This window comes from Sander lucioperca, chromosome 16 (assembly GCF_008315115.2).
Source record: "Sander lucioperca isolate FBNREF2018 chromosome 16, SLUC_FBN_1.2, whole genome shotgun sequence".
Lineage (NCBI taxonomy): Eukaryota > Metazoa > Chordata > Actinopteri > Perciformes > Percidae > Sander > Sander lucioperca.
The window spans coordinates 1,655,318-1,681,517 of NC_050188.1; the positions used below are offsets into that span (position 1 = coordinate 1,655,318).

The following is a 26,200-nucleotide window of genomic DNA, read 5'->3' on the forward strand; positions in this document are numbered from 1 at the left end:
TAAAAAACATCAGATGAGGGCTGAGAACAAGTGAGTAAGTTACATTTGAAGTCATTATGGAGTCACTTCTGTTAAATATAGTCCTAGCCAGAGTCATAAGCCAAATTTCACACTCACATATTCACAATTACACACAGAGACAGAAAAAGTTCCAGCTACACATGAACAGACATGCAGACAAACTCAGACACATACTCCAGATGCATATGTGACCAACAGTTTAGGAATTCACACACACATCAAAGTGATCAAAGCATAATTTGTTGAGCCATAAAGGAAAGTTGAGTATTCAAATGAAAACATTTCTATATACACACAATGAACACATCCATACGCGCACACGGGTCCTCCATGCAGTGGTGGAATGTAACTAAGTACATTTACTCAAGTACTGTACTTAAGTACAAATATGAGGTACTTGTACTTTACTTAAGTCTTTTCTTTTCATGAAACTTTTTACTTTTTACTCCACTACATTAATCTGACAGCTTTAGTTACTAGTTACTTTACAAATTAAGATTTTTGCACACAAAACACATGTAGTTTATAAAATACGATGCTTTATTATAAATTAAACTACCCAACAATATAACAACCTACAAGTCCAGCTGAAATGATTAGCTCATTAATCACTTAGTTGATTGACAGAACTGTTTTGTTTCCAGTTTCTAAAATGTGAGGATTTTTCTGCATTGAGTACTTTTACTTTTAATACTTTAAGTACATTTTCCTGTTGATACTTACATACTTTTACTTATGTAACAGAGTATTTTTTTTTTACAGTATTAGTACTTTTACTTAAGTAAAGGATCTGAATACGTCTTCCACCACTGCCCCCATGTATAACAGGCTGACTCAGAGCGGAGGCCTGTTTGTGTTTCAGCGTATTTGTGTGTGAGGACAGAAACCACCCAGTCGCTATAAAACACTGGGCACCTGTTCCCTGGATCCCATTGGGAGAAATTCCACTCCTCAGTCACTGTGTGTGTGTGTGTGTGTGTGTGTGTGTGTGTGTGTGTGTGTGTGTGTGTGTATGTGTCAGTAAAGAATGTTGGCACTGGATTTTCCTGTCTCAAGAGGACACCGTGCAACATCACTTCCTTCATGACCCTTCCCTATTTAAAGGCCGGTGTGGAGCCAGAGGGGCCTCAGCAGAGGATTAAGGCCAAAGCCATTGCACTCTTCACAACAGCAGCTCACCCACTGACCGACTGACAGCTCCCGATCTTGCTGTGAAGATCCACACCGGCTATAAAGGTTGAGGCAAACGGATTTCTGTCCATGATCATCCAGCAAGTTTATCTTTGCTAGTGAGGAGTTTCTAAAATTTGAGTTGGAATTTTGGAACCAACAGAAGCTGACTATTTGCTCAGGCAAAAGGGATTTTTTTTCTATTGACTCAACTAGAATTTAAATTTTTTTTGAGAAGAGTTTCCAAGACTGGAAACCGAAGACACACGCTAACTCCAGTAATTGCCACAACACATCCTGCAAGGTTTTGTTTGAATTTTCCAACAGCAGAGTACATTTCTACAGCATTCGAAAAAAAACACAAGACAAGAAAGATTAAAACTTTCTGGAAAACGTCCCTTCTGGTATCCTGTGACAATGAGTAGTGGTGGGACCACCACAGTTTCACCACAGGAGCCTCAGGCTTTCAAAAGGGCAGTACGGAAGATAAAATGCGCCGCTATGGTGGCCAACCTGGCCAAGAGCTGGCAGGGCTGGGCCAGTGAACACTCTGACAAGCAGGACGCCATCCCGAGTGGCTGGATGCCTTCATCTGTTGAAGAGGTAGTCAAAAAAGAGCGTAACCATGAGGTCAAACTTACCGTCACCCCGCGTGTATTCACGGCTGATGGCGCCAACACCAGTGGGAGTAAGATTCGGACTGGTTCAGTGACCAAGTCTGTGCAGCCAAAACGCAGCGAGTGCAGCAGCAGCGATTTGGTCAACGCCATCCGAGGCAGGATGGAGTCGGGTCCCGAGGAGTGCAAGCCGTTCCTGGGCAACGAGTCACCGACGCGCCGGCGGCAGATGAGGGCGCTACAGAGCGCAGGAGGAGGAGCGGGTGGAGTCATCCAAGACAGGAAGCTTTTGCTCCAGCAAGAGAAGAAGCTGGGGTCAAGGAGCAGCAGTGTTGACACAGAGGACAGCGGGCTGGGAGAGGAGGCCGGGCTCAGCGACAACAGCGAAGCAAAAAATGAGCACGGTGACATCCAGCCCAAGAAACAGACCAACAGGCCCAAGGTAGAGTGGTTAATCACAAGGATAATAAATGGATGGGAAAAAGTTTAACAGGGATGCACAGATACCGATGTCAGTATCGGGTATTGGTCCGATGCCGTGCACCAACACATTCTCACTCAGTGCACACAGTGAATCAAAAAGCGACGCTTGGTCAGGTGCCTTTGGTGTTTGTTACTGATGCAAAAAAACTCCTTTGGCGTCATATTTAGACGCTCTGGGTCAGGACGTAAGTTTAACTGACATGCGGCAGAAGAACGGGACAGTTAGGTTTAGGAAAAGATGGTGGGTGGAGTTACAGAATGTACGTTTCAGTGACACGCGGGACAAGAACGGGACATGAATCCCGGTCTCCTAGGTGAAAGTCCTGTGTTGGTTGACCCATCCACCAACCCAACCAACCTCCTTACGCGGATTTTCGCTTTTTCATACTCCTCGCTACCGTTATCACTCTTAATACTACTTCATCTTACAGCGCCGCGGTCGAGCTGCTGCTCTGCCCAATGTGTTCCATACAGACGCTAAAGAGAGATTTTCCTTGTAAATTTAACTGCTGGCATAAACAAACCAAATTTTTTTTATCAGTGCATCCCTAAAGTTTAAACATGGTGATGTAACATTGCCAAACAATCAATAACAGTATATTAACAATGGATCCAATAATTGTGTCTAATGTGCAAGGTGCCACTTGCAGTGATCAACCCACAGAGAATTATAACCTAACTTCTCAGTTATATAGAGCTTTTTAGCCTCTTTTCATCCTATTGGTTTGTTTCAGTCTCTGTGCTCTAATCAACCCAGTTCTCAGCAATGGGATACAGCTGTTTTCAGCAAAAACCTCTGATATGTGAAATGTGCCTGCCCAGTACCAAATTACCAACTGGTGAAAATAGTGGAGACTTTAGCCACTAAAGACCAAGCAAAAGCTAAGAGGAGAGTTAATGTCAGGTAGCCAGAAACACGACTCCAAATGGATGATAATATAGTTCCATGGCTGCTAGATTTGTAAAATAGGTAATTGTTGGTAAACAACTTTACAAGGTGATAATATGTCAATGTTGCTTTAAATCACCTACAAATGAAACGAGTATAGGGCTGTCCTCGATTAAAGAAACTCTTAGTCGACTAACACTTATACAATGGCGTCGACTAAATGATTAGTTGATTTAATCGACAGATCTGTAAAACCGAGTTTCTCCACAAAGAATCATGTAAAAGCACCGCTTTAAATCTTGTCTTTACCAGATATGTGCTCATAAGTTTCTTGGAAATAAGTCATTCAGCATGAAAAAAAGCATGAAATAAGACTGAAGAAATCTTAGTTGACTAAGACCAAAACAACGGATTAGTTGACTAATTGACTAAGAGGGTGCAGCCCTAAAAACAAGATGGTATGGGGAACTTGGAAACATCAAATTACATTTGTGAATATGAGACAAGCTATCAATATGACCAGGAAACTCATATGTGATTTTTTTTTTTATTTGTTCATTCCTTAAATTTCCTATTCTCAATTTCCGATGTTTTAGATTTATCAGCAAGTTCCAGTTAATTTGTGTAAAAAAGAAAATAAATAAAAATCTGATGGACGGGGAATTAAAATAGTTGCTGCATGCCTTGGTAGTATGACACATAGCTCTCAGCATGCAACTCATACCTATTGTAGATTTAACTGAACCTCAGTAGGGATTGTCCTATCCAAATATACAAATAACTATAATAAAAGGGGGAAAGCTGCCAGGGGGCACTTTTTGTAATGCGTCCTTAGAAAGTATAAAGACACATGAAAACAGCAAACAGAAAACCGAATTGGATACACTTAAATATCTCAGAATCTGAAAAGGGTTTATTGCCAAGTAAGTAACACTTAAGTAACTTAACTTATCAGGAATTTTTGGGGGTTAGGAGTAAGTGTCACTGGGGGTCCGGGGCCTTGTTAATGAGGCTGACTGCAGAGGCGTGAGGTTTAGGTTTTCATATATGGCGCTTTTCCATTATATTGCACCTGCTCGACTCAACTCTACTCGCCTTTTTTGTTTTTCCATTATGAAAAAAAGTCCCTGGTACCTGCTAATAGGTACCTCCGTCGAGGTTCCAAGTGAGCTGAGGCGATACCAAAAGGTGACGTGAAAACCTGCAGACTACTGATTGGTCGGAGAGAATCGTCACTAATCACTGCATCATCATTGCTAGCGACAGACAGGGGTGTCTTGAACAAACCTGCCTTTTTGAAATAGTTTATATTAAATAGTTTTTTTTGCTGCCTCCAGCTACTCTTGAAACTGAATTTGTTTTCTGGCTGTGGCAACAGCCACATGCCGAGAATCAAAAACAACACACCTTCGACGTTCTGTGTGTGTGTCGCGTTAGGTCACTAAATCTGCAATGGAAAATAGAGGACGGGACACCGCGGCCGAGTCAAGCCGAGCTGAGTAGAGCTGGTACTAGCAGTGGGTAAGCGCCAATAAAGGGTTGTGAGAGAAACATTTCAGTGTTGTTAATGGCAGGGTTATATGAGATCTAATATGAGCAGATTAGAGTTGTATTATTGCCCTTTAATAATTTCTTTCAAGTATTAGACAATGGATTATACGCAGACACTTATGAGTTTCTCCAGCCTGCTTTCTCTACAACCACAATAAAGGTTTCTCCTGTCCTGAAATCAAACACACACTGGAAGTCAAATAGCCTACACTAAATTACTGCAAAAATGGTCACACACAAGTCACACAGCGTGAACAAACAGGTTTAAGCAGAGGTCTCTTTGATGTCACCTGAAGAAATCTAACTCCCTCATGGACAGCAAACAGCATAACAGTTGCATAACTCCAATACAAAAATATCTCCCATAAAAGGCAAAGGAGCCGGCAGGAGGCCCCTTTGACTTGTTTAAGGGGTCACTATGCAGGGAGCCAGGCCAACTCATGAAAACACAAGCTGGACCGCAGCGCAATGGAATATATGTAAATGAATATAGTCATGCTCTGCAACATGTTTTCCAAACTGACCTTCAGGTGGAACTGCCAGGGAGGGAGGGGATAAGGTGAAGGGGCATGGGCGAGAGAGGCAGTAACATGAGAGGCAGACACTGGGACAAGAATACTTTAGAGAAAATTCAGAAACCCTCAGAGTGTAAAGACATTCTATGTCTTTCATTTTATTCATCTTTAGATGAGTTGGCAATGTTCATGTAATGTAAATTCCATCTGATTTTAACTGGTTTGATGAATGTTAAATAATAACATGTGAACAAAGAGAGAGGTCGGTTTAATGGTGGAGCAGATTTCTTGGCCGGCAGTCTTTAAGATATGTTGGCAAGCAAACAAAAAACAGCTCTAGAAAACTCAGATTGGACAGATAGTCTAGCTAGCTGTCTGGATTTACCCTGCAGAGATCTGAGAAAAGGTTAACCACAGTCCTCATACGTTTAAAATGCCAACACAAAGGAAGCCCAAGGCAACACATATCCGGCCTAAATGAGTGAAATCCGGCGGAATTTCCGTCAGCAACGGAGCAATCCCAGAACGTCGTGGATATAGACTATATGTTTCCAGGCTGCAGTTATTTTTTTTGCTTTATAAATTATTTGTGCAGTCTTAAATTATACCAGATCATTAAACAAACCAATCAATCTTCATCAAGTTATTGAATGAACATTTTAATCTGAAAAGTAACTTGTCATTATAGTTGTCCGATACATGGAATGGAATACAAAGTACAGTATTTTCCTCTGAAATGTACTAAAGTAGATGCCTCAGATTGTATTTGAGTACAGTACTTTGCCACCACTGGTCAAATGCCTAGCCACATGGCTTGATTGACAGCTTATCTTTGGAAACGCCACAGATACAAATACCAAGAACCAAAGATGGAGGCAAAATAAAGAAAAAAAAGAGTGATCAGAAGCATTAAAGGTTCACAGAGTTTTGTAAAAGGTCCCACCATGACAAGTCTTCACCTTTCAGAGAGCAAATACCAAAGAGATATGGTGACACTGATCTGAAGGCCTGGCAAACTGAGGAAAATACCGATGGAGGTGTGGAGAGGGGGGGAGAGAGGGGGATGGGGGAAGTTGGGCAACGGCCACTGAAACGATTGGCACCTCACAGTAACCTTTTCTCGGCTAAATTTAACTGTAAAGACCGCTTAACTTAACTGTCATTGGACCAGCCAACAACCACCGTAATTTTGTAGGATATCATACGAACCCGTTCATGAAAATGGGTTGCACTGTGACTAGTATACTGTAAAACTGTTAATGTGCCCCTGTAATGAAGAACCTTTTGCTTTGCTCATTTGTTCATATGGAAATTATCAGATGCTCTTTTACAGTCTGAACCTAACAATGCTCTTTTATCTCCAGATTAAGATTTCCACTGCGAGTGACATCAAAAGCCGCTGGCAGCAGTGGTCTGAGCAGCACATGGAGGGCCAGAAGCTCAACCCCTTCAGCGAGGAGTTTGACTACGAGTATGCCATGGCCAATCGCCTCCGCAAGGGCGATTCCGGCTACGGACGACCCAAAGACGGCTCCAAGACAGCAGAGAGGGGCGACAGGGCCCAGAAACACATCCACAGGGAGATGGAGGAACTGGTGTGGATTATCAGAGACATGGGGTTTAAGGATAAAGAGGGGAGGATCATCATTACCTTCGGTCGGCTCTTTGACCGCTACGTGAAGATCTCAGATAAGGTGGTGGGCATCTTGTTGCGCTGCCGCAAACACAAGATGCTGGACTTTGAAGGGGAGATGCTGTGGAAAGGACAGGACGATGGTGTCATCATTACAGTGAGGGACTGAGGACAGATGTAATGTCTTATGAACATTAACAAACACATGCAAACCCACCTGCACATCTCCCACATCAGCTCGTCAAGAGAAATAATGCTATCAACGCTAACCGCAATGCTACATCATATACACAAGAAAAAGGGAGGAATGTTTGCAAGAGAGAAAAAAACAGTAGGATTAAAGATATTACACAAAAAAAAAACATGGAAGACAAAATCTAAAAGTTTACACAGGGAGTGTACACAGGGAGGCCACAAAAAGACACACACATACACACACACACACACACACACACACACACACACACACACACACACACACACGGTTTCTCACAGACTCCAGACTCATTAGTTCGTCTCAGATACCTGACAGGTCATCCGATGAAGTGAAGCTATCTTTAGCATGCTAACCATGCTCGTCTGGCTAACTATGCTCCTACATGCAACCATCCACCACAATGCCTGTCATGCCAACACATTCTCACTCCCAGCGCGACAAATAAGTGACGCTTTGTCAGCTGCCTTCGGTGATTTTACTGGCGCAAAAAGTCTCTTTTAGCGCCTCAGTCAGACACATTGGGACATTTTTCTACGCACTTGGTCGGGACTGATTTGGCGTCATTTTTCAACGTGCAGGGTAAAACCATTTAGTTAGGGTTAGGGAAACTAATTTGGGTGGGGTTAAAAAAGTTAAATTTAACTTTTTTAACCCCACCCAAATTAGTTTCTGATGCGGAACAAGAACGGGACAGTTAGGTCTAGGAATAGATCATGGTTGGGGTTACAAAATGTATGTTTAAGTGACACCCTACGAACCCCCACAAGCAACCTCCTATCATTTTCAGTCTTTCATCCTACTCGCTACCGTTGTTGCTCTTAGTACTACGTCATCTTACAGCGCCGCGGTTGAGCTACTGCTATGTCCGGTGTAGTCCATACAGACGCTAAAGGGTGATTTTTTTGTTGGTATGTGACGCTAAGAGCAAGTTGGGAGTGAGAATGGGTTGGTCATGCCAGAAAGCTTTACTGTGTGTTTATTGTGAAATTAAGATCGGAAGTAGAGAAGCTGTAATGTGCTGCTGTTGAGTTTGCCGTCTTGGTTTAGACTACGAAGCCTCTGTGTTATTATTTTATTACCTTCATAATAGGCGCAACTCAAGTGCAATGCTCTTATTTTTGTCACATACATACATTTGTCAAATCAAGCCTCTATTTTCTCAGGAGATCTTACCCAGAGGCAGACAGAAATGTGAAAGCGAGGCTTATAGCGAACCAATCTAAACTCAGATGGTGTCGTTATTCTATAGCCATTACATTGTGCAATCAACATTAACTTCATTATTTAGTTAATGCAAAAAAAACTGTCTATTGCAACTTTAACTGTTAATTTATGTTTAGAAAAAGTCTAGTCTCTTGAGTGTATTGTGTGATGGTTTTGACATAAATGATTGTATATTGAAATGGGTTTTACCTAATTTTATACCATGGCCTGGGTGAATACTTGATTCTGATTGGCTGCAGGGTGTCTATTTCTAAAGTGATATAGGACACCTACTAAGGAGTTCTGATGAAACTGAAAGTTTACTGTTGTGCTAAATTAAATGGAAATCTAAATATCTTTTTTTCCAACACTGAGTGTAGTCCTTTAATGCAACAGCATCATCTCTCATCCCTTTCGCTGTTTAATTCTCTACTTCAGGCTCCGGCTGACAGTACACATGGTGGATCATTTGTTTGTGAAAGTCTTGATATTGATTTGGCTGGATAGCTAGCTAGTGTTGTTGTTAAACCTATTGTCAGATTATATTTACTGATTGTCAACCGTTATTGACTTTTAATCTTGCTAGCATAGCGTTAGCTGGCTAACGTCTGGCTCGTTGCTCTCTGAGCCAACGGGCTTCTATGAGCCTAGTGGACTAGAAATGTCTATCGTTGCCAAGTTGGATCTACGGTCCTATTTACTGGAGCAGTTTGGATGCATAAAAACCTTATGGGATGGGAAGGATTGTTCCAGGTATTGGTAAAACCCTCAGGTGCTACCAAGTAAATGGACTTATTGTTTGAAAATATAAATTGATTTTGACTACAAAACGCATGAAAATATAAATTGATGGTCTTAAAAAAATGTCATCTGACAAGTGACCATGGTATAAGCGGGTTTATGCCCTTCGAGGTGTCCATTATCAGATAATAAATGGATGACAGGGAGACCAGAAGAGGACGGTTGCCTCCGCCGCAATAGACACCTCGTCGGGCACTAACCCTAACATAACATTTAGGACATTTACTGTTGATATTGTGTAAAAGTAAACTTAGAAGTGTTCAAAATGTTGAACATTTTCTTCTTTCAAAGTGAAAGTCTGTGAGTCTTCTTACAGAAGAGTGGTGTATCATGCACAGATAGAGATTATTGTACTGTACATACACATAAACACACATGTCAACACCCATTTACTATCGAGACTGTGAAATGTTGTCATTTGTGCTGTGGTCAGAGTACACATAAAGAATGAAATTTAAATTCTGATATCCTGTTTTCCTTTATTAAACAGGTTAGTGTGGAATACTGAGGTACTACGCAAATGTCAACAAGACATAAATAAATAATACATTCATCTTCAACGTGTCTGTTTATCTTTATGTATGCACCACCCACCGAGGAAAATTCCTTATAAGTATTACTTAAAATAAATCCTTTTCTGATTCTGATTCTGGGTTATTTCATCACCAAGTTTAACATATTCAGATTCTCTAAAGCCCAACACATAAGCAAACAACTAACAAAAGAATACTGTAACACATCCAAGTCATGTAACATTCCTTTTTGTTCTCCACACAAAATAAGTACAGATCAAAACATTCATATACACTTAACTTCACCTGTGCGAAAAGATACGCCTGGTTGGTTTATCTGTATGAATACCAAAGTTTGATTGACAGATTTTGGGCAAATCGTTTGGGAGGAATCTTGAAAAACTGTCAGAAACGCAGTGTCCTTATTACGTGAGGGCTTACAGTATACCGGATGGCTGGACATTTCTACTTACAATAACGCAACAATATTCTATGAGACATTAAGAGTGTTTCTGTCATTTTCCTGGCAGGTGATGATGTTTTAAAACCTGCAATCTTAAGCCTCTCCCCTCTGCCTGCCAATTTCCCAACACTAATTGGAAACTCACATTGATTTCTCATAAACATTGGCCCTGGAAACTGGAGGCTGGTTAGAGTCGAAAGAGGAGGTGAAAAGGATGACTTACAGTATAAGTATATATATATATATATATATATATATATATATATATATATATATATATTGCCATACCAATAACTTATGAATTATTTTTTTTAAGAATTTGCGGGAAAAGGTCAAGTGTCCGGAATGGCCTACAGTGAGTCCTCGTAGCCCTATAATTGTAAAGACTTGTTTGATCTACTTACCAGTTACCGTTACAAGTTTTAGCATACTTGGAAAGTATACTGACCACTGTCTGACAGCTTAACTAGTAACAACCAAGTCTAGACACATTAAATTAATTTCAGAGTAGTTTAGCCTTTAAAATCATATATACTACCACAAAATCCAGTGAGTAGTATGTTTCTTTTACACTACAAACAAACTACACTATAGTTTGTTTGGAACAGGACCAAGACGTTATGAACTGGTCTTGATGCAGTTGTTTGCTCTGCTAACAGCTTTTACACTGGCCCAAAGGAATTGCAACTAGAGGGGCAAATGTAATGCAATAATTAGTTTGAACAGCATCAAACAGGTCAGCTGTGAAAGCACATTTAATTAAGATCAATAAGGCAGGCACAAGCCACATACCCCCTCCTCACAAACAACCCAATAAAATAAGTAAGACGGGTTAAATGTAGTTGTGGTTTTAACTTGGTGGTTTTATTTATTTACGGATGACACTGTTGCAATGAATTATGGGCTATTCACTGTGAACAGTCTACAGGGTTGCACGCTTGCTAAAAATCCTTGGCGAAGTCTCCAGAAGTTCATGCCAGAGCCCTTAAGCACTTGCTGATACTGCAGTGAGACAGTCTTAAGCCCTTGTGGACTCCGCAGCTGTCAGTCTACACACTGTTAGCAAATCACAGAGCTTTTTCATTTTTCCTCCTCACCTTCCACCATCACTACATCCCCCTCTACTACCGTGGTGTCCCTTGGAAGAGGCAATGGAAGAAAAGGAGTGGAGAAGAGGGTATTTGGGACAGTTGGGATGGTCCAGATGTTTGCTATTGACAATGCGGCACGATCACAACTGCACAAATGATATAACTACATTATCTTTCACTCATATGTCTTCAAGTTTTCCGTTGCTTAAAGTGTTTAGTTTTTATTCAAATTACATTTACATTTTTTCCCCCAGAATGCATTGTGTAACCATAAGGATTTCATTTCAACGATTCTTACTCATTTTTAAGACTCTTGCCCCCTGTTTTAAAGATAAGGTCATTTTGCACCAGAATCAACTTCATGTTTGACACTATAGTCTTTACAAATCCAAACAACCTAACTTCCAGGTATGCACGCTGAGGGAACATAGGGCCTAATTCTGATGTGTGGGGGGGATTTAATAGACATGATGTAACATAGGGCTGAGTGAACACAGGGCGCAATTTAGAGGGAAATCCTTGAGGGAACATACAGTAAGGCTAGGGCATGGTTCTTCGTTGCGCTTTATAGCAATCAATTACAAGGCAGATTTAACTATGTAACTATATAACTGTTATTGAGACTTCATATGCTATAGTAAATTTCCCCTACAAATTACTACAATACAAAATTGGAACCAAGAAAGAGGGAGTAGTAGAGGAAAAAAAAGGTAAAAGAGGGGAGGCGGGAACTCTTTCCCGGGCTGTCTGTGTTTTACTGAGGTGAAACATGCTGTTGTTTGGAATTGTAATTTTCCCCGTGGAGAAAAATGATTTATGTCTCAATTTGCATTTGCACCATCTGAGGGCCTCCTGCTGGTTCATCCAATTTTAGTGTGTGAATTAGTCTTTGGGTCTTTGTGTATGTACGTCATGCTAGCACTTGCATGTGTGAGTGAGTGTGTGATGTGGTTGTCTGTCTGTCAGTCTGCGCATGTGCATGCAAGTCACTCCTTTGCCTCAGTGTGTGTGTGTGTGTGTGTGTGTGTGTGTGTGTGTGTGTATGATTAGTGTGACCTGCATTGCTGTCACGCAATTGCTTTGTCTGTGTGTGTGTGTGTGTGTGTGTGTGTGTGTGTGTGTGCGTGTGTGTGTGCGTGTGTGTGTGTGTGTGCGTGTGTGTGTGTGTGTGTGTGTGTGTGTGTGCGTGCGTGCGTGTGTGCGTGCGTGCGTGCGTGCGTGTGTGTGTGTGTGTGTGTGTGTGTGTGTTTGTGTGAGTGTGTGTGTGAGAGAGAGAGAGAGACCTTAATACAAGCTGATCAGTTTGGTCGCCAGGGAGTCTGGACATCTGCCAGAGAGAAAGACAGAGGGAAGGAGGGAGGGAGAAATACTGAGTGATGTTGGGAGAAAGATTGAAAGAGAGCAATAGAGCTACTGTAAGAGAAAAAGGGAGATAGAGAAAGAGGTAGAAAGGAGCGTAGCTGGGGTAAAAAGCGAGGGACGTAGAGACAGAGAGTATTCCATCTAGACAGACAGACTAAAGCTTCATACTTGGTCGTCCTTAGCTGCTGACTGTCAGACAAAATGAATCCCTCCTCTCCTCTGCTTCCCTCTCCAGCTCCCAATCTCATTCTCTTCCTCCATCCTTCTTGTTGTGAATAATGTTACTTTCCACATTCCATTCTGTGAGAAGTCGGAAAAAAGTTCATTTTATTTGTATCCTAAATTGCAACACTGTTTTCCTATCTATCCCATCCTATTTCCTATCATTAAACCTTTAGAACATTGTGAACTGAACCCTGCTTCGTGTCGCTTTGTCCTCCGAGCTCGCCACTGCCTGTAGATGATAGGATTCGAACCACAAAACAAACACGACCGGATTGTTTCACAACACTTCTTATTATTGTGTTTTTCCTTCTCTTCCTTTGTGTCTTTTTCTCTTTTTTTACTTACTTCCCCTCTCATCTGTTCCCACAAGAGATTTGCAGGTTATTTAGGCCAAAAAATGGCAGACGAAGGCGGACGTGTGGCGACGGTGTGGGACACCCTGCACAAACTAGGGCAACGGTCGCTCACCGTCGGTCCAAGTTGGGCTGACGGTGAGCAACGGTCGCCTTGGTGTGTCAGTGCCTGTACACACCATTACCAACATTAATAGAACATACACATGAATAAAAACAATCAAAGCATCTAATGATGGAGTTAAACTATTTTATTGACAGCTGGAATAGAATAACAATACACCAAATTGTGCATTTACTCAACAATATAACAGTTAGCCAAAGAATCTGCAAATGACAGTGCGGTGAATAAAACTATAGTTACACCACTTTGCCACTCTTCTGATAACATTCAGGTCCTCAAGGCAGTAATACACGAGCAACAAATGGAAAGCAACGCAGATGGGCGATGGCTGCTTAATGCTTTGCTAACATTAGCTGGTGCCGCAAATCTACAGATGGGATGAAAAGTATTGAAAACTTTAAGAAATTACAATATACTTGTAAATTGTAGTTTGAGATCCTTAAATTAGGTGATCAAGTCAGTCAGTAGTCGCTCCAATGAAGCTATACTCAAAGACTGAAGAGATGAATGTGTTTAACCAGAGGAAAATAAAACACAGTAAATCTTTTCTGGATGCATTCTTATCACTGAGGAAAATTGATTTTCCATCAGCATTGCTTCCAAAAGTTGCCCATATCACATGTTCCTGACAGCATGAGAAGGCCTGTAAAACTGTCTCATCTAGCATCCCAAAACCAAAACATCACCTTCTTATATTTTAGGGGCCTTCGGATGGTTTAGGGATGAGAATTTAAGGCTGTGAATGCTGTTTTTTAAAATTACTTTGTATCATTAACCGGCATGACAGAAATAAAAGGAGGATTTATTTAGAAGATTTTGGATTGGAGCCCAAATGAGTTGACACCAATAATGCATGACCAGCAATGTGTGACTGAAATGTGAACTCATAGGTGAGAGGTAATTTAACATGGAATGATGTTGAGAAACACAACTTTGATGTGGCACTTTGACCCACAGGGGTTACCCAACCTAAAAATGTTTTCACACGTGGTAATGTGGGACGCTTTGAATGAGAGGATCTACCAGATGGCATGTAGAGGGACATTTTTATGAGGTTTGGGTTGACGAAGGCCTCTGAGGGAAACATTTTGGGAACCACTGCCTCTGCAGCACAGCAGACTGGAGGAGATGTATTGCTTTTGGGATCCACCACCACCGTTTCGTAACAGCCGCAGAGGAGCTGCATCTACCCTTTCATCCTCCCACTCCTCCATCTCTTCACCCCGGAGAGAACATGATATGATATGTGTCTAGATATGTACACACTGTCACTCTAAAAGAAAAGGACACAAATAGTGCTCTCGTAATTTCTAATCAGTAAAACCCATGTACTTGAAAAGGAAAGAGATATGGACGAATTAAGCTCCGGTATCAGAAGGAACTGAAGAACTTCAAATGGAATTCTACCCAGATATACTTCTTAGGTTGATATTCTGCAAAAACAGACAGGAACTTCCCTGCCTTGCCTGCACACTCTTTGTGCGAATAATCAGGGTTAACAAATATGCCATCCCTAAACTCAACACAACTTTAAAAAGTAAACTTTTCTGCCATTTTGCATCAAGGTTGGCTCAGATTACACCAACAATAACCACACATATATGCGCACAAAAATGTAGTTGTATTGCAGTAAGGACAGTAATGTGAATCATACACATTAACAAAATTACTGGAGATGCAACAGGATGCAAATTGTTGTGAAGTTTACCTCAAAACAACATCCTGGCACCGGCTACCATGAGTCAAAAGTCGCCCAATGTTGAGAAAACTTTATGCAATTTATGCAATTTATGCAAATGTGGCAAAAGTGACAACGTGAAGAGAAGCAAATGTGCTTCTTGTTCATGATTCCATCGAGAACCAGAGGCACTGTTGTTGTCTAATAACTTCAATCTAAATGAAGAAAAAGGTTACAATCACCTTTTCACCTGCAATAAGCTACCGGGGCTTTAATAACAAAAACGATGCATTGCTCCGGGAATAAACTACTCAGTTGTGCACTGGTTTAATGGCAGTAACAAAAACTCTTGTTATTCAGAATTTGAGCCTTTTGGGTCAAATAAAATTTTAAAATCTCTAAAAGCTGCGTCAGTAACTTATGTTCATGCCTTTCTCGTGTGCACAGAGGCAACAAGAAGTCAGCCAGCTCGGCTTTACTGGCCCAAACCTGTGGAAACCCAAGGAAGCCTGAAAGTCAAAGGGTTTTGATTGCCTTAACATATTTTCTGTTGTCCTTAAAAATTAATGTTTAAATTCATTTACAGTGAGGAAAAATACTTTTGGAACCAATGGTACACCTGCTTCAAACCATGTAAATGCTACTGTTTTTTTTGTTTTTGTTTTTTAAATCAGACAACTTACAATAGTTACAATTTTGTACACAAGTAAATATAGCCAGAGGGTTGGAATGCAAACACTCAAAGTTACAGATGTTTCCATATTAAGAAAAAGGCTATCCATCATTGAATTGCATTGTCAGAGACGACATGTTACCTTTGTTTTGCATCTAAAAGTTGAACAGCTGAACACGCATTTAGCTCAATATACTGTATGAAACACAACTGTCCCTATAGCGCTTTCTCTATATATATTGGGCAATGGCCCCTTATGGTGCCAGATGATATAGTAGTACTAATGGATAATGGTCTGGTTTTGCAGAATGTCAACCTAAAAGTACCTCATCTGGACTCTAGTACAATTCTTACAGATGGTGCACATGGCTAGATTAAGAATGTTCTTTTGTTGTTTTCATTTGACTCTACTCAATTAAAAAGTCCCATTATATGCATTGAAAGATCAATAAAGAAACAACAGTGTACTTTTTCTAAGTTTAGAAAATAGGTCTTGTTAAGAAACAGGTCAGAATGTTTGAGTATCTACTCCGCAAAAATGTTTTTTTGTTGTTGCTCAGTTTGTTGAATTAAGCCCACACCAAGGAGTGGGGAGAATACACAAATAGTCAGTTATAATATCAGTATATCAGAAATTCATTAACGTCATCACTTTCGGTGATGGGTTAAAATGGTGACACTGTAAAACTTTTTTTTGCGTCATTTTGATTTACTTTGTGACAATTCTCAGTCCTTAGCCCTGACTAAATGTACATCGGTGTGTTTAAGGCCTCTACTTACATTACAATTGATAGTAGTACATAATTAACATCCATGTGGCAGACACAATCAAAATATAGGTGAATGCAAAAACGTACATTTTTGGTGCTGAATATGTCAACTATACCATCTTTTAGCTCAGTCGTTTGCCTCCAAAGTTACAAAAATGTCACAAACAGTTTTAGACGGGGGAACAAGAAGCTTTTGATGAGAAATATTACACAATCAATTTTTAATAAACAAGCATTAATCACTTTTAATCCTGCTGGCAATGCGGGCATATATTTTGTCTCTCTTCCAAACAATTGGAGAAGAACATTTTCTTGCAAGGGTCAGCTGTAGCCATCATAGAAGACCCATCATTCACCGCATGCATGCCATAACACTGTTGCCATGCTGCTCCACCCTTGAGAGGAATGTTTTTTTTTAGCTTTCAAATGCTACAATGAACAATCAGCTCTTTGTAAACCTTGTTTAATGCTTTATATCATATCTGTTCACTTGTGTTTTACAGGCAGCAGCTGCAGGCTAGATGTAGACAGATGGGGAACTTCTATGATGGTTACCGCTAAAACTTTACATTCCTAACTCTCTTTGTGATCTATCTCCACTAAATCTAAATCGTTATCATGCAATATTACTTATGTTTCAGCCACAGAGTTCTTTCTTCTTGGACGCAAAGTAATTTCTTTAGACCAGAATGTAGCTACTCTGCTTGTTTCATTTTGAATGTTATCACTTGATTGAATGAATTGTTATCAGTGGTTATCAGCCTCATAGATATAGGTTAGAAGGGGCCTGCTACACCTACTGGTAGGTTTAGAAGGCCGTTTTTATCTATTCACATGGCCGCCGTTTTGAACATGTGGATCAGAGCTTAGATCTGGCCCAAAAAATCAAGCCCGACCCAACCCGAGCCCGTGCACGTTGTGTCCGAGACCGGCCCGGCCCGACACATTAACTCGAATTATGAGCCCCGAGCCCAATTTCAACCCGACACTTTTTTAATACGTGGGCCGTTATAACTGACGTTCTCAACTACAATTCAGAGTTGTTTGAACTCAATGCATTTCTCTGTGAGGGCTTGCTTCGCCCTCATGCTTTGAGAAGTAACAAAAGAGGACGTTGAAGGCTGACTATCATCTTTTCTGCCACGGCGAGCCTGCTTCATGTGTCTGTTCATCATCCAAGTCCGCGTTTTATTTGCTGTCATAGGCAAGCAGAGTGCCGCACTTAGCCTAATGCACTCGACAAAGCCGACACATATGTTGTCACTGCCCACGACTTGTTTAAAATGGTTCCATACCTCCGACTTTCCTCCAAACTTGCTCAAAGGTAATTCTCCTGTTTTTCTTTTTTTCTTTACATCCTCAAGCTCCATGTTGCACTTAAGCTACACCATACAGCACAGCAGGCCCGGTGTGATGTGTGCGAGAGGAGGACACTCCCCGCATGACACGCGTTGCATTTTGTAACTGTAGTCCAACTTGTGTAACTTTTTGGACACATTTGTTACTTTGGCCTAAATATAGCCTATATAGATAATATTTCTGATTATGGCATAGCTTTCTCCCCACCCAATTAGGCTAATAAAGTAATGATTAAAAAAAACACAAATGCTTGATCAAGGGCCCGGCCCGGTCCGGCCCGAGGATAGTGGCGGAAAATAACGGCCCGGCTCGGGTCGGGCTCGGGCTCGGGCAGAGAATCTAAACTCTAATGTGGATAACGTTATAAATTGAAACACAACTACTTGGTTAGGTTTAGGAAAACATGGTTTGGGTTAAGGCTCATTTATGCTCAACGTTAGATACGTATACGAATACGGACGGAGCCTTCCATCCATACTCGGCGTTCATTTCGTCTCTATTTGCATTTGTAAATTAGTCTTTAAAATAAGTATGTTTGTAACGTAACACAAACAGCGGTCTCCTGGGGGAGTGAGCATGTACGCATGCGACCCGCCGCGCCCACTTCACGAAATGAAAGTCTTGCTTTTGTTTGACCCATCCATCCACGCAGACATCCTCCCTACATAGTCTATATCCACAATGTTCCACTTCCGGGATTGCTCCGATGCTGCTGGAAATACTGCCGGATCACGTTCTTTTCCACCGGATGTCCGATACCTTCTGCTTTCTTTGCGTTGGAAAGTTAAACTCCAGATTTGTGGATTTATGAGGACTATGGTTAACTGCTCCTCAGATCTCTGCAGGGTAAATCCAGACAGCTAGCTAGACTATCTGTCCAATCTGAGTGTTCTGTTGCACGACTAAAACAACTTTTAAACGTACATGTTCCACCAAAACAAGTTCCTTCCCGAGGCTATTTTCCCGCAGCACCCTGGCTCCGTAGCGCCGCCCAAGACGATTGTGATTGGTTTAAAGAAATGCCAATAAGCCAGAGCACGTTTTTCTCATATCACCGAATGTTGTGTGGACTAACCAGATCCTCCTTCGCAGGGCTGTGGAGGAAGGTCTGGCAATGCGAGACTACTCCCTACATAATAACGGCCTACTAAGCAAACTAGGAGGTAGAATAAGGCCATACCTATCTATGGTACTGATAACAACTGATAACGCCCATTCAATCAGCTAACATTTGAAGCGGGTGATGGGTTGCTGAAATCTAAGTATAAACTTTCTCTTTCACCCGTCCTTAATTGGGAATCAGCCCTAAATATACGTTTACATTTTGGCACAAAAGAACACTGACAAAAACACATTTCTTGGGTCACAGTAAGAGGAGTTAATTGATTTGAAATATATTCATAACATTTTTATCAACTTTTCTAATACCACCTCATTTTTTTTAAAACAGTCCCTTTTTGTTCTACCAGGCAGTCATTGTTATCATTACATCAAAATCCATGTTACTCAATGTCATTTTAGGCTGTGAAAAATGATCCCGCATTTTTCAAATCAGAAATTTTAATGTAACATGGGGTATTAGATTTTAGCTCCTTTTGAATTTGACATAGATTCCTTAGAGACCACATGACAATCTACCTGGAGTAAGTTAAAAAAAACTAAAACATGAATGTGCTGGGTTTAAATGACATGAAATGAAATCTTAACAACTGATTTTTGGTTCCTGCATTCAGATTTTTCAAGCTATTGTCAATGGGTTTGTCAATCCAAAATCCTGCATTTTTAAAGTTTTCTCTTGGACAGCAGGACATTATGACTTGAGTAACATGTTATGGAATGTTTCAAAATTCCTGATATATACAAGACATATGCCACAAGATTACCTAAATTGTCTTGTTGAACATTATACTTGATGAATCTGACTGCAGGGAAAACCACTGGCTACGCTTGCCATTTTCCACAGTTTGCACTGTGCAACCTAAAAACTGCAATGACTGGATGTTTTTTGATTATTGCTTTACAGAAAGTAGCTGATTTGTTTTTAAATAAATACAGTATTAATATCCCTGCAACACTGCTACTGGCAAAAAGACAGGCCACTTTTGCAAACTTTTTTTCAGATTAAAATTACTCCAGATTGTATGGTTTATTTGAAATATTAGTTGATTAGTATAAGAGAAATTTGATTTTGTTCTAAAATCTTGTTTCAAAGTTAAAAAAACAAAATGTTTTTTGTCTCTTATTACGGATCCCAGTTGTTGTCTGTGAAAGGAAAAAGCCCCAAATAAACTTTGAATCTGAATTCAATTGCTACATATGTTTGTATCAACCCAACATACTTTAATTCATTTCTCTGCCTTCAGTGTAGCGTATAGCTCATGCTTAGTCTTATAAAGTAGTCTGCTAATTAATTTTTAATCAGTCATGCGGATGCTACCAGCTAATGCTACAATCTTACGGTAACTAGCAAGGATATCCCTTCACTCCCTCAGAGATTTAACATTAATCAACTAAGTTATTATAGATTCACTTTGGCTCACTTCAAAAGACACTAACAACCATACTATTTACACATAAAAGAAAGACATTAAGATCACAAAGTGCCCAAATTAAATACATATTCTTTTGTTATTTAATAAACTTTAAATTTCTCTGCAGAGTGCACCTTGTGTTCCCTTTAAATTCACCCTATTTCTGTGTCCCTTCTTGAAATCTGTAAAACCTGACGTTAGTGCAGACAGATCCTTTGTTTGGATGATGCAAAGTACATTTCATGCTTCCTTCCTCTCTCTTTCCTTTTCCTCCCTCTCTTCCTCTCTCCATACTGAGTTATAGCATGGCTAATCACCAGGTGCCTTGGCTGTCTGCGGATTAGGGCTGTAATTTAGAATAAAAGGGACGCTCCTCTGCACAGCCTGAATACTGCTGTCAGATGTTGTGAGCGCTTGTTTCTGTTCCTCCCTCACAATAGCACATGCCGCAAGGTAATTGAAGAAGAGGAAGAAGACACTTGCTGGTAAAAATTGGCACAATAGAAACTGTTATTAGACAACTGTTAGCCAAAGCTTTTTTTTTTTTTTTAAAAGAGATAAGGAATCTTAAAAATCTACTTCTAGACTATACGCTAAAGAGCATTCCGAACTACAATTAAAATGGGATATACAGCAACGTTCTCAGCCCTACACTGTCAGCCAGGCTACCTCTATGCTTTTGGAAACATCTGTCTTTGTTGTCTTAGCATCATGTGCCAGTGCTACAGCACAGGTGCAATACCTCCTCCTGCACTTGATGTGACCTGCACTACCAGGTGGATGTGAAACTTTAGAACAACACAAACTTTAGAACAATACAGAACAGAATTGAACCAAATGATGACAAAACATTCCTTATTTCAGACTCCATTCACACCTGGATGTTTCATGCTAGTTGTATCTAGATTGTATCCTGATAAGGTTTAACCACATTGCATTTGGACGTGATAGGTTCATGCATCCATTATTAGCCACTTTGAATTCTAATCGTGATCTAATGCAATATATTGCATGCATAACATCATAAACTGTAAAATAATGGACGAAGCTTCTGGGCCTGAAAAGTGAACCCAATGCGGAAGTGCCTTAAACCTGCATTCTATCTCATTTCCAGCAGGGGGTGACTCCACTGGCTCCAAAAAGAAGTCTGTTTCTACAGAAGTCTTTGGGAAAATGACCCTACTCCTCACTTTATTTATTACCTTAGTAAACATTTTTATAATGACTTTATGGTCGCAACCGCTAGTTTTAAGTCTTCTTCAATACAGCATGATGTTGATTTTGTAAATTATGGTCCCATTTATTTTAAAACAGACAATAAAACAGGGGATGATTTAGGGGCGGGGATACACTGACCTGCCAATCAGGACAGAGGCTTAGCAATGCTAACCATGGGCCTATTTAAACAGCCGTGAACTTGTTTTTGGTTGTTGTCCATGTTTTACGTCTTAAACTTTGACCTTCTCACTGTGTGTTTTCACTTCATCAAAGTTAAAGCTAAAAATGTCATGTTGAGCGATCTGTCAACCAAGCTAGCTAGCAACTGCTAGCGTTAGCTGGTAACTTGAGGGAAAGTTTGTTTCTGTACTGCCGTACATGCAGATGAATGGCGGAGGTCCGTGTTTACCCACCGGTAAATCTCCACTGGATGACTCACTTCAGAAGGGTTAGTGTGTAGCTTAGCGCAGTGCCATTGAAACCCTAAACAATACTGGCTTGGTTGCGTCCTCATCCACAGCTCCACCCTCTCGTCAAAAATCATCACATCCAGTTGCAAAAAAACAAGATGGCGAAGCCCGTATTGCCAAACTTAATGCTTCATAACGGCTGTCCACAAACCAGTGGGTGACGTCACGGATGCTACGTCCACTATTTTTACACTATATGCATAACATCCAATTTAGTTTGGCTGTGACACCAGATATCTGGATCTGCCGTTTTTTCCACTTTGGGATGCATCTTCAGTGGCAACTAACGTTATGCACCAAGAAGGGTTGTGGTTGACATACAACAAATACTTTTACACTTTAATCCCATCTGGCTAAAATATAATTACCGCCCGAAGTCAGGCAATCAGATTTAAATTCAATCAATTTACACTTGCTCGCATAAGCCGGAAACAATTTGAACCCAATCAATTTGCTACAGATTTATGAAACAACTGGTTAAAATGGGGTCTAACATCACTTTGTCTAAAAACCCACATAGCTGCATGTTTTCCTTCCTACCAAACACAACATTGGCTGATTAATCTGATAATCCCCTTCCATAAGAGATGACAAAAATCAGCTAATATCGTGATTGATTGTAATGAAAATGTACAGGCCCTTGGGTTACACTGGAGCATGGTCTTTGGGAACTCAGTACCTGCTAGTTCTTATTTTAAACCATATAAATCCACTCAGGAACCAATTAAAACCTGGCACTGCAGGTAAATACCTGGTAGTAACTGGTAGGATAGAAACCCAGCAGCACTCTGGATCCCCAAGATCAAGTAGAAATCTAGATCCCTCCAGGAGATGAAAGGGACTTTCATTAATGCCTCCACTCACAGTCACATAGTACCAAATGAACTGAACATTGAAGGGCCAAATGTGTGACACAAAAACCAAAAACAGCTTGAGTCAAAGTGTTTGAAACCAAGATGTCTTGTTTGGTTACAAGAAATAGGCTATACATAGCTATATAGCTATATATATATATATATATATATATATATATATATATATATCATTCTTTTTTTAAAAGTCCTCTGTACTCCTGCTGTGCACAGATCAATTCACCTACAATCTACTGTCCTCATGCTCCTGCAAAATGGGAGGCTGGTGTCTCAAACAGTCTGAGGGCAGTCTCACTTTCTCTCCAGACTTGTAGATGGACAGATAACACTCAGGAGCTGTCCAGCCCCTTATGGAGGACGCAGAAAGACAACAGGGAGTCCTGGGAATAAGAATCGAATGTAGGCTGTGAAGGCGCGTAGCGGAAGCAAAAGCTGAGCCTGCAGTGTGTTGTGGTCCCAATAGGATGTGATCAGTGTCGGCAGCCGAGCCCTCCTTTGAAGTATCCTCATTAAGTAGGTTTTTGTTTTCTCCTCAAAGAAATCTGAAGAGAGCAACATTTTCCTGTGAGTCTGAGGGGCGGTCGGTTGCAACAACAAAATAAATGTGCTTCCCGTGAGTCTTGGGAAACAGTTTGATACAATATCAAAAGAATTAAAGTACTGTATTTCCAATGAGTGCCAAAATGACCTACTAGTTAGTAAAGTCATTTCCCAAATCAGGTGAGTGGTTCAGTCCCAAGTGTGGTTAGACCTGTCGAAGTGCCCTTAAGTAAGATACTGAACACCTACCTGCTCCAGGGGCAGTACCACCTGGATGACCCAGGCACTGGGCTACAGGCTATATAAAAATGTGTCTTAGGATTTGGTTGAGACAGCAATGGCATCTGAGTCGCAACAACAGAACTATATATTTTTCTTGAGTCTTAGGATCGCTCACAACAGGGCCCAATGGTGCTCTCCAGGGACATCTGGGAGGAGTGGCGGATGAGTGGTGTCATCGTTGGGTCCACCATGGAGGAGGTAGGGAAGAGCTTGTACCAGCCAATCACCATTGTGCTGAGGTCCAACTCCTCCAACAGGATTCGAGCTACGCCCATGAAGCATTTGCGGTCCATCCGTCCATAGTTGCCCCAAACGATCACCTGCGGAAGAGGGTGGCAAGGTATAAATTAGGAGGAAGAAAGTATATGTAAGTATATACACATAATGAGAAAGTGTGCTTTCTTCAAAACTGATTCATGTTATTTAACTACTTTCATTTTGTGATTTTCTGTAGTGGCTTATGTGTCATATTTGTATTTTTTCTATGCAAAAGGGGAGCTGGTTTGTATGCATAACTCATGCATATCATGTAAATGTTAATTGCATGTCCCTGCAAAACTTAATAATCCAAGTGGGAAAAAAGTGAGCTTTCCTTCAGCTTTATTTTAAACCTGTCTTCACACTAAGAAAATAGACTTCAAAATCCACAGCTTTTACACCAAGTGTGCTACAAAAATAATCATTGACATGATTGAAAAAATGAATAGATCGGGCGCTAAAACGGAGCATTTCAGACACAATGTAACTACAGGTATATTCAGAAAAATAATGTGTTTTTTGAACATTAGAACATGTTCTAGTAGAAGCCCCAAAATACGACATGATCTTGAAAATGAGCACAATATGGAACTTTAAGTTTCCTTTTCCCTGTTTACTGCCACCAGAATTAATTCAAAAAAGTATAATGATGATTGAACTGATGAACTGCAATAAATATATTTTATATATAATTATATATTTCAATGTAAGTGATGGTAGTTCATTTTTTTTAACTAAATCTTGCAAACAACAAAAGCCTACTGTACGTGGTCTGGGAAACATGCAGTTTTACCTGACAATGGAAAAATGTAACGTTGTACTTCATAGTCTATTTTCAATCTATCTTAATATTCACATATTGTCATGGATATCACATAATCTTGAATGGAAGGTATTGATCAGCAACATTCTGTCTACAGGTAGATGTTCTAAATGTTTCCAGCCCACTGAAGAGAAATCAATTTATTTAGTGCATAAACATGAATGAATCCGGCACAGAAAGCATCCTGGAGGTAATGGAGGACCAGAAAGAGATATTGACAAAATGATAAGGTTAAGAGGGTGTTGCTATTTAGCATTAATCCAGATTGTTCGGAAATCTTTTTGGGAGAAATACTGGATCTCGACAGTTTGTCTCTCCATTACAGCGGCACAGAGCAGGCTGAGGTTTCAATTACAGGTCCAATGTGTAGGAATTTCTCCCATCTAGCATTGAGATCATATATCGCAATCAACTCTCTCTCACCACACAGTTCAAAGTACGTATTACAGCAACGGTAGCCTTCACACTTCAAAAAGCCAGTCTCTTGTTCTTTTCAATATCCTTTTTCTTTCTCTGGGCGAAGAAGAAGACTCCTGTTCCTGAAATTTGGATTTTGAATTTGTGTGGTCCTCCATGTTTCCTTCTTCAAACTTGCCAGGGCCGGGAAGCTACGATACCCATTAGCAGCACCTGTGAGTTTCTCATGTGACAGCGAAAACGCGAAAGGCGGAGCAGTATGTCCTGTATGTCCCTTATCGGATAACGTATATCAAGATGGTGCATGAATATGGAGCATCTACCCCAGTTCATGCGAACACAAATGTAAAATTTCAAGCCAAAAGGAATACTTGGAATTGATGGTGGTGGTAAATATTCATGAAAAAGGACAAGTTTGTGAATGGGCAACACAGATTTTGATAATGAACAACTAAACACGTTACACACTGGACCTTTAAAGTAAATGAAGAGGGATTGTGTGTTTAAGGGAGTGAGCGAGGGATAGAGGAGGAGATGATGGTGGTATCTGCTTAGAAACGTGTGTGTGTGTGTTTGTACTTTAGGTGTCCTCTGTCAACTGACATACTGATAACATCAGGGCTCATCTCAGATGGCCCCACATCTTGAGAAGCGGTGGACAAAATAATCAATATCTGTCTTTGTGCTTTAGTCTGATCGTGTGGCAGTCTTGTGTGTCTGAGCATGCCAGCATACCAATTTGTTTGGTATATTTATGAGTGTGTGTGTCTGCATGTGATTTTCACAGAGACCCAGAGGCCAAATCTGGTTCAATCGAATCCCTCCATCTTTAATAAATAAATAAATTAATGGAAATCTCTTTCTGTCTAACCGCGATCAGCTCTCCAAACTAGATCCTGACCTCAACCACTACAACTTAGAAGAGAGAAACATTTGGGAAAAAGGAGAAATGTTGGTTTATATGGAGTGTTATTATGGACAATGTGAAATAAAGTGTCCTAGATCCTCTACTGGTCCACTTTCTAGAGCGTGGAACTCACACACACACACACACACACACACACACACACACACACACA

At 40.5% G+C, this 26,200-nt stretch overlaps 2 protein-coding genes and 1 long non-coding RNA gene across 4 annotated transcripts in view; 1 reads left to right on the forward strand and 2 right to left on the reverse strand.

The window, feature by feature from the left end:
• Positions 1-1,118: 1,118 nt before the first annotated feature.
• On the forward strand, positions 1,119-9,742 carry abraa (actin binding Rho activating protein a). 2 transcript variants are annotated; one of them, XM_031296747.2, is made up of 3 exons: positions 1,119-1,478; positions 1,584-2,250; positions 6,611-7,200. In XM_031296747.2, the coding sequence occupies exons 2-3, from the start codon at positions 1,609-1,611 to the stop codon at positions 7,046-7,048; spliced, it is 1,080 nt and encodes a 359-aa protein (XP_031152607.1). In that variant the 5' UTR covers positions 1,119-1,478; positions 1,584-1,608; the 3' UTR covers positions 7,049-7,200. The 2 variants fall into 2 exon arrangements, 1 of the variants encoding a protein (XP_031152607.1); XR_004895428.1 differs by adding an exon at positions 7,349-9,742 and having other exon boundaries at positions 1,120-2,250; positions 6,611-7,160.
• A 3,597-nt stretch (positions 9,743-13,339) lies between these two features.
• LOC116047775 lies at positions 13,340-17,205 on the reverse strand. The gene is made up of 2 exons (XR_004104470.2): positions 15,000-17,205; positions 13,340-14,938 (listed from the first exon to the last, which is right to left on the reverse strand). It is a non-coding gene; the product is annotated as an uncharacterized LOC116047775 (long non-coding RNA).
• A 5,780-nt stretch (positions 17,206-22,985) lies between these two features.
• Positions 22,986-26,200, reverse strand: part of rims4 (regulating synaptic membrane exocytosis 4) — a 69,024-nt gene continuing 65,809 nt past the window's right edge. The window contains exon 6 of the mRNA XM_031296751.2: positions 22,986-23,943. Within this exon, the coding sequence (XP_031152611.1) occupies positions 23,725-23,943 (219 nt within the window). The 3' untranslated portion in view covers positions 22,986-23,724. The remainder of the gene's footprint in view (positions 23,944-26,200) is intronic.

Bases quoted from the DNA above. Each gene is read 5' to 3' on its own strand.
- abraa (XM_031296747.2), top strand. From the start codon at position 1,609: ATGAGTAGTGGTGGGACCACCACAGTTTCACCACAGGAGCCTCAGGCT. The intron at 2,251-6,610 runs GTAGAGTGGTTA...TTTTATCTCCAG, and splicing joins AACAGACCAACAGGCCCAAG to ATTAAGATTTCCACTGCGAG.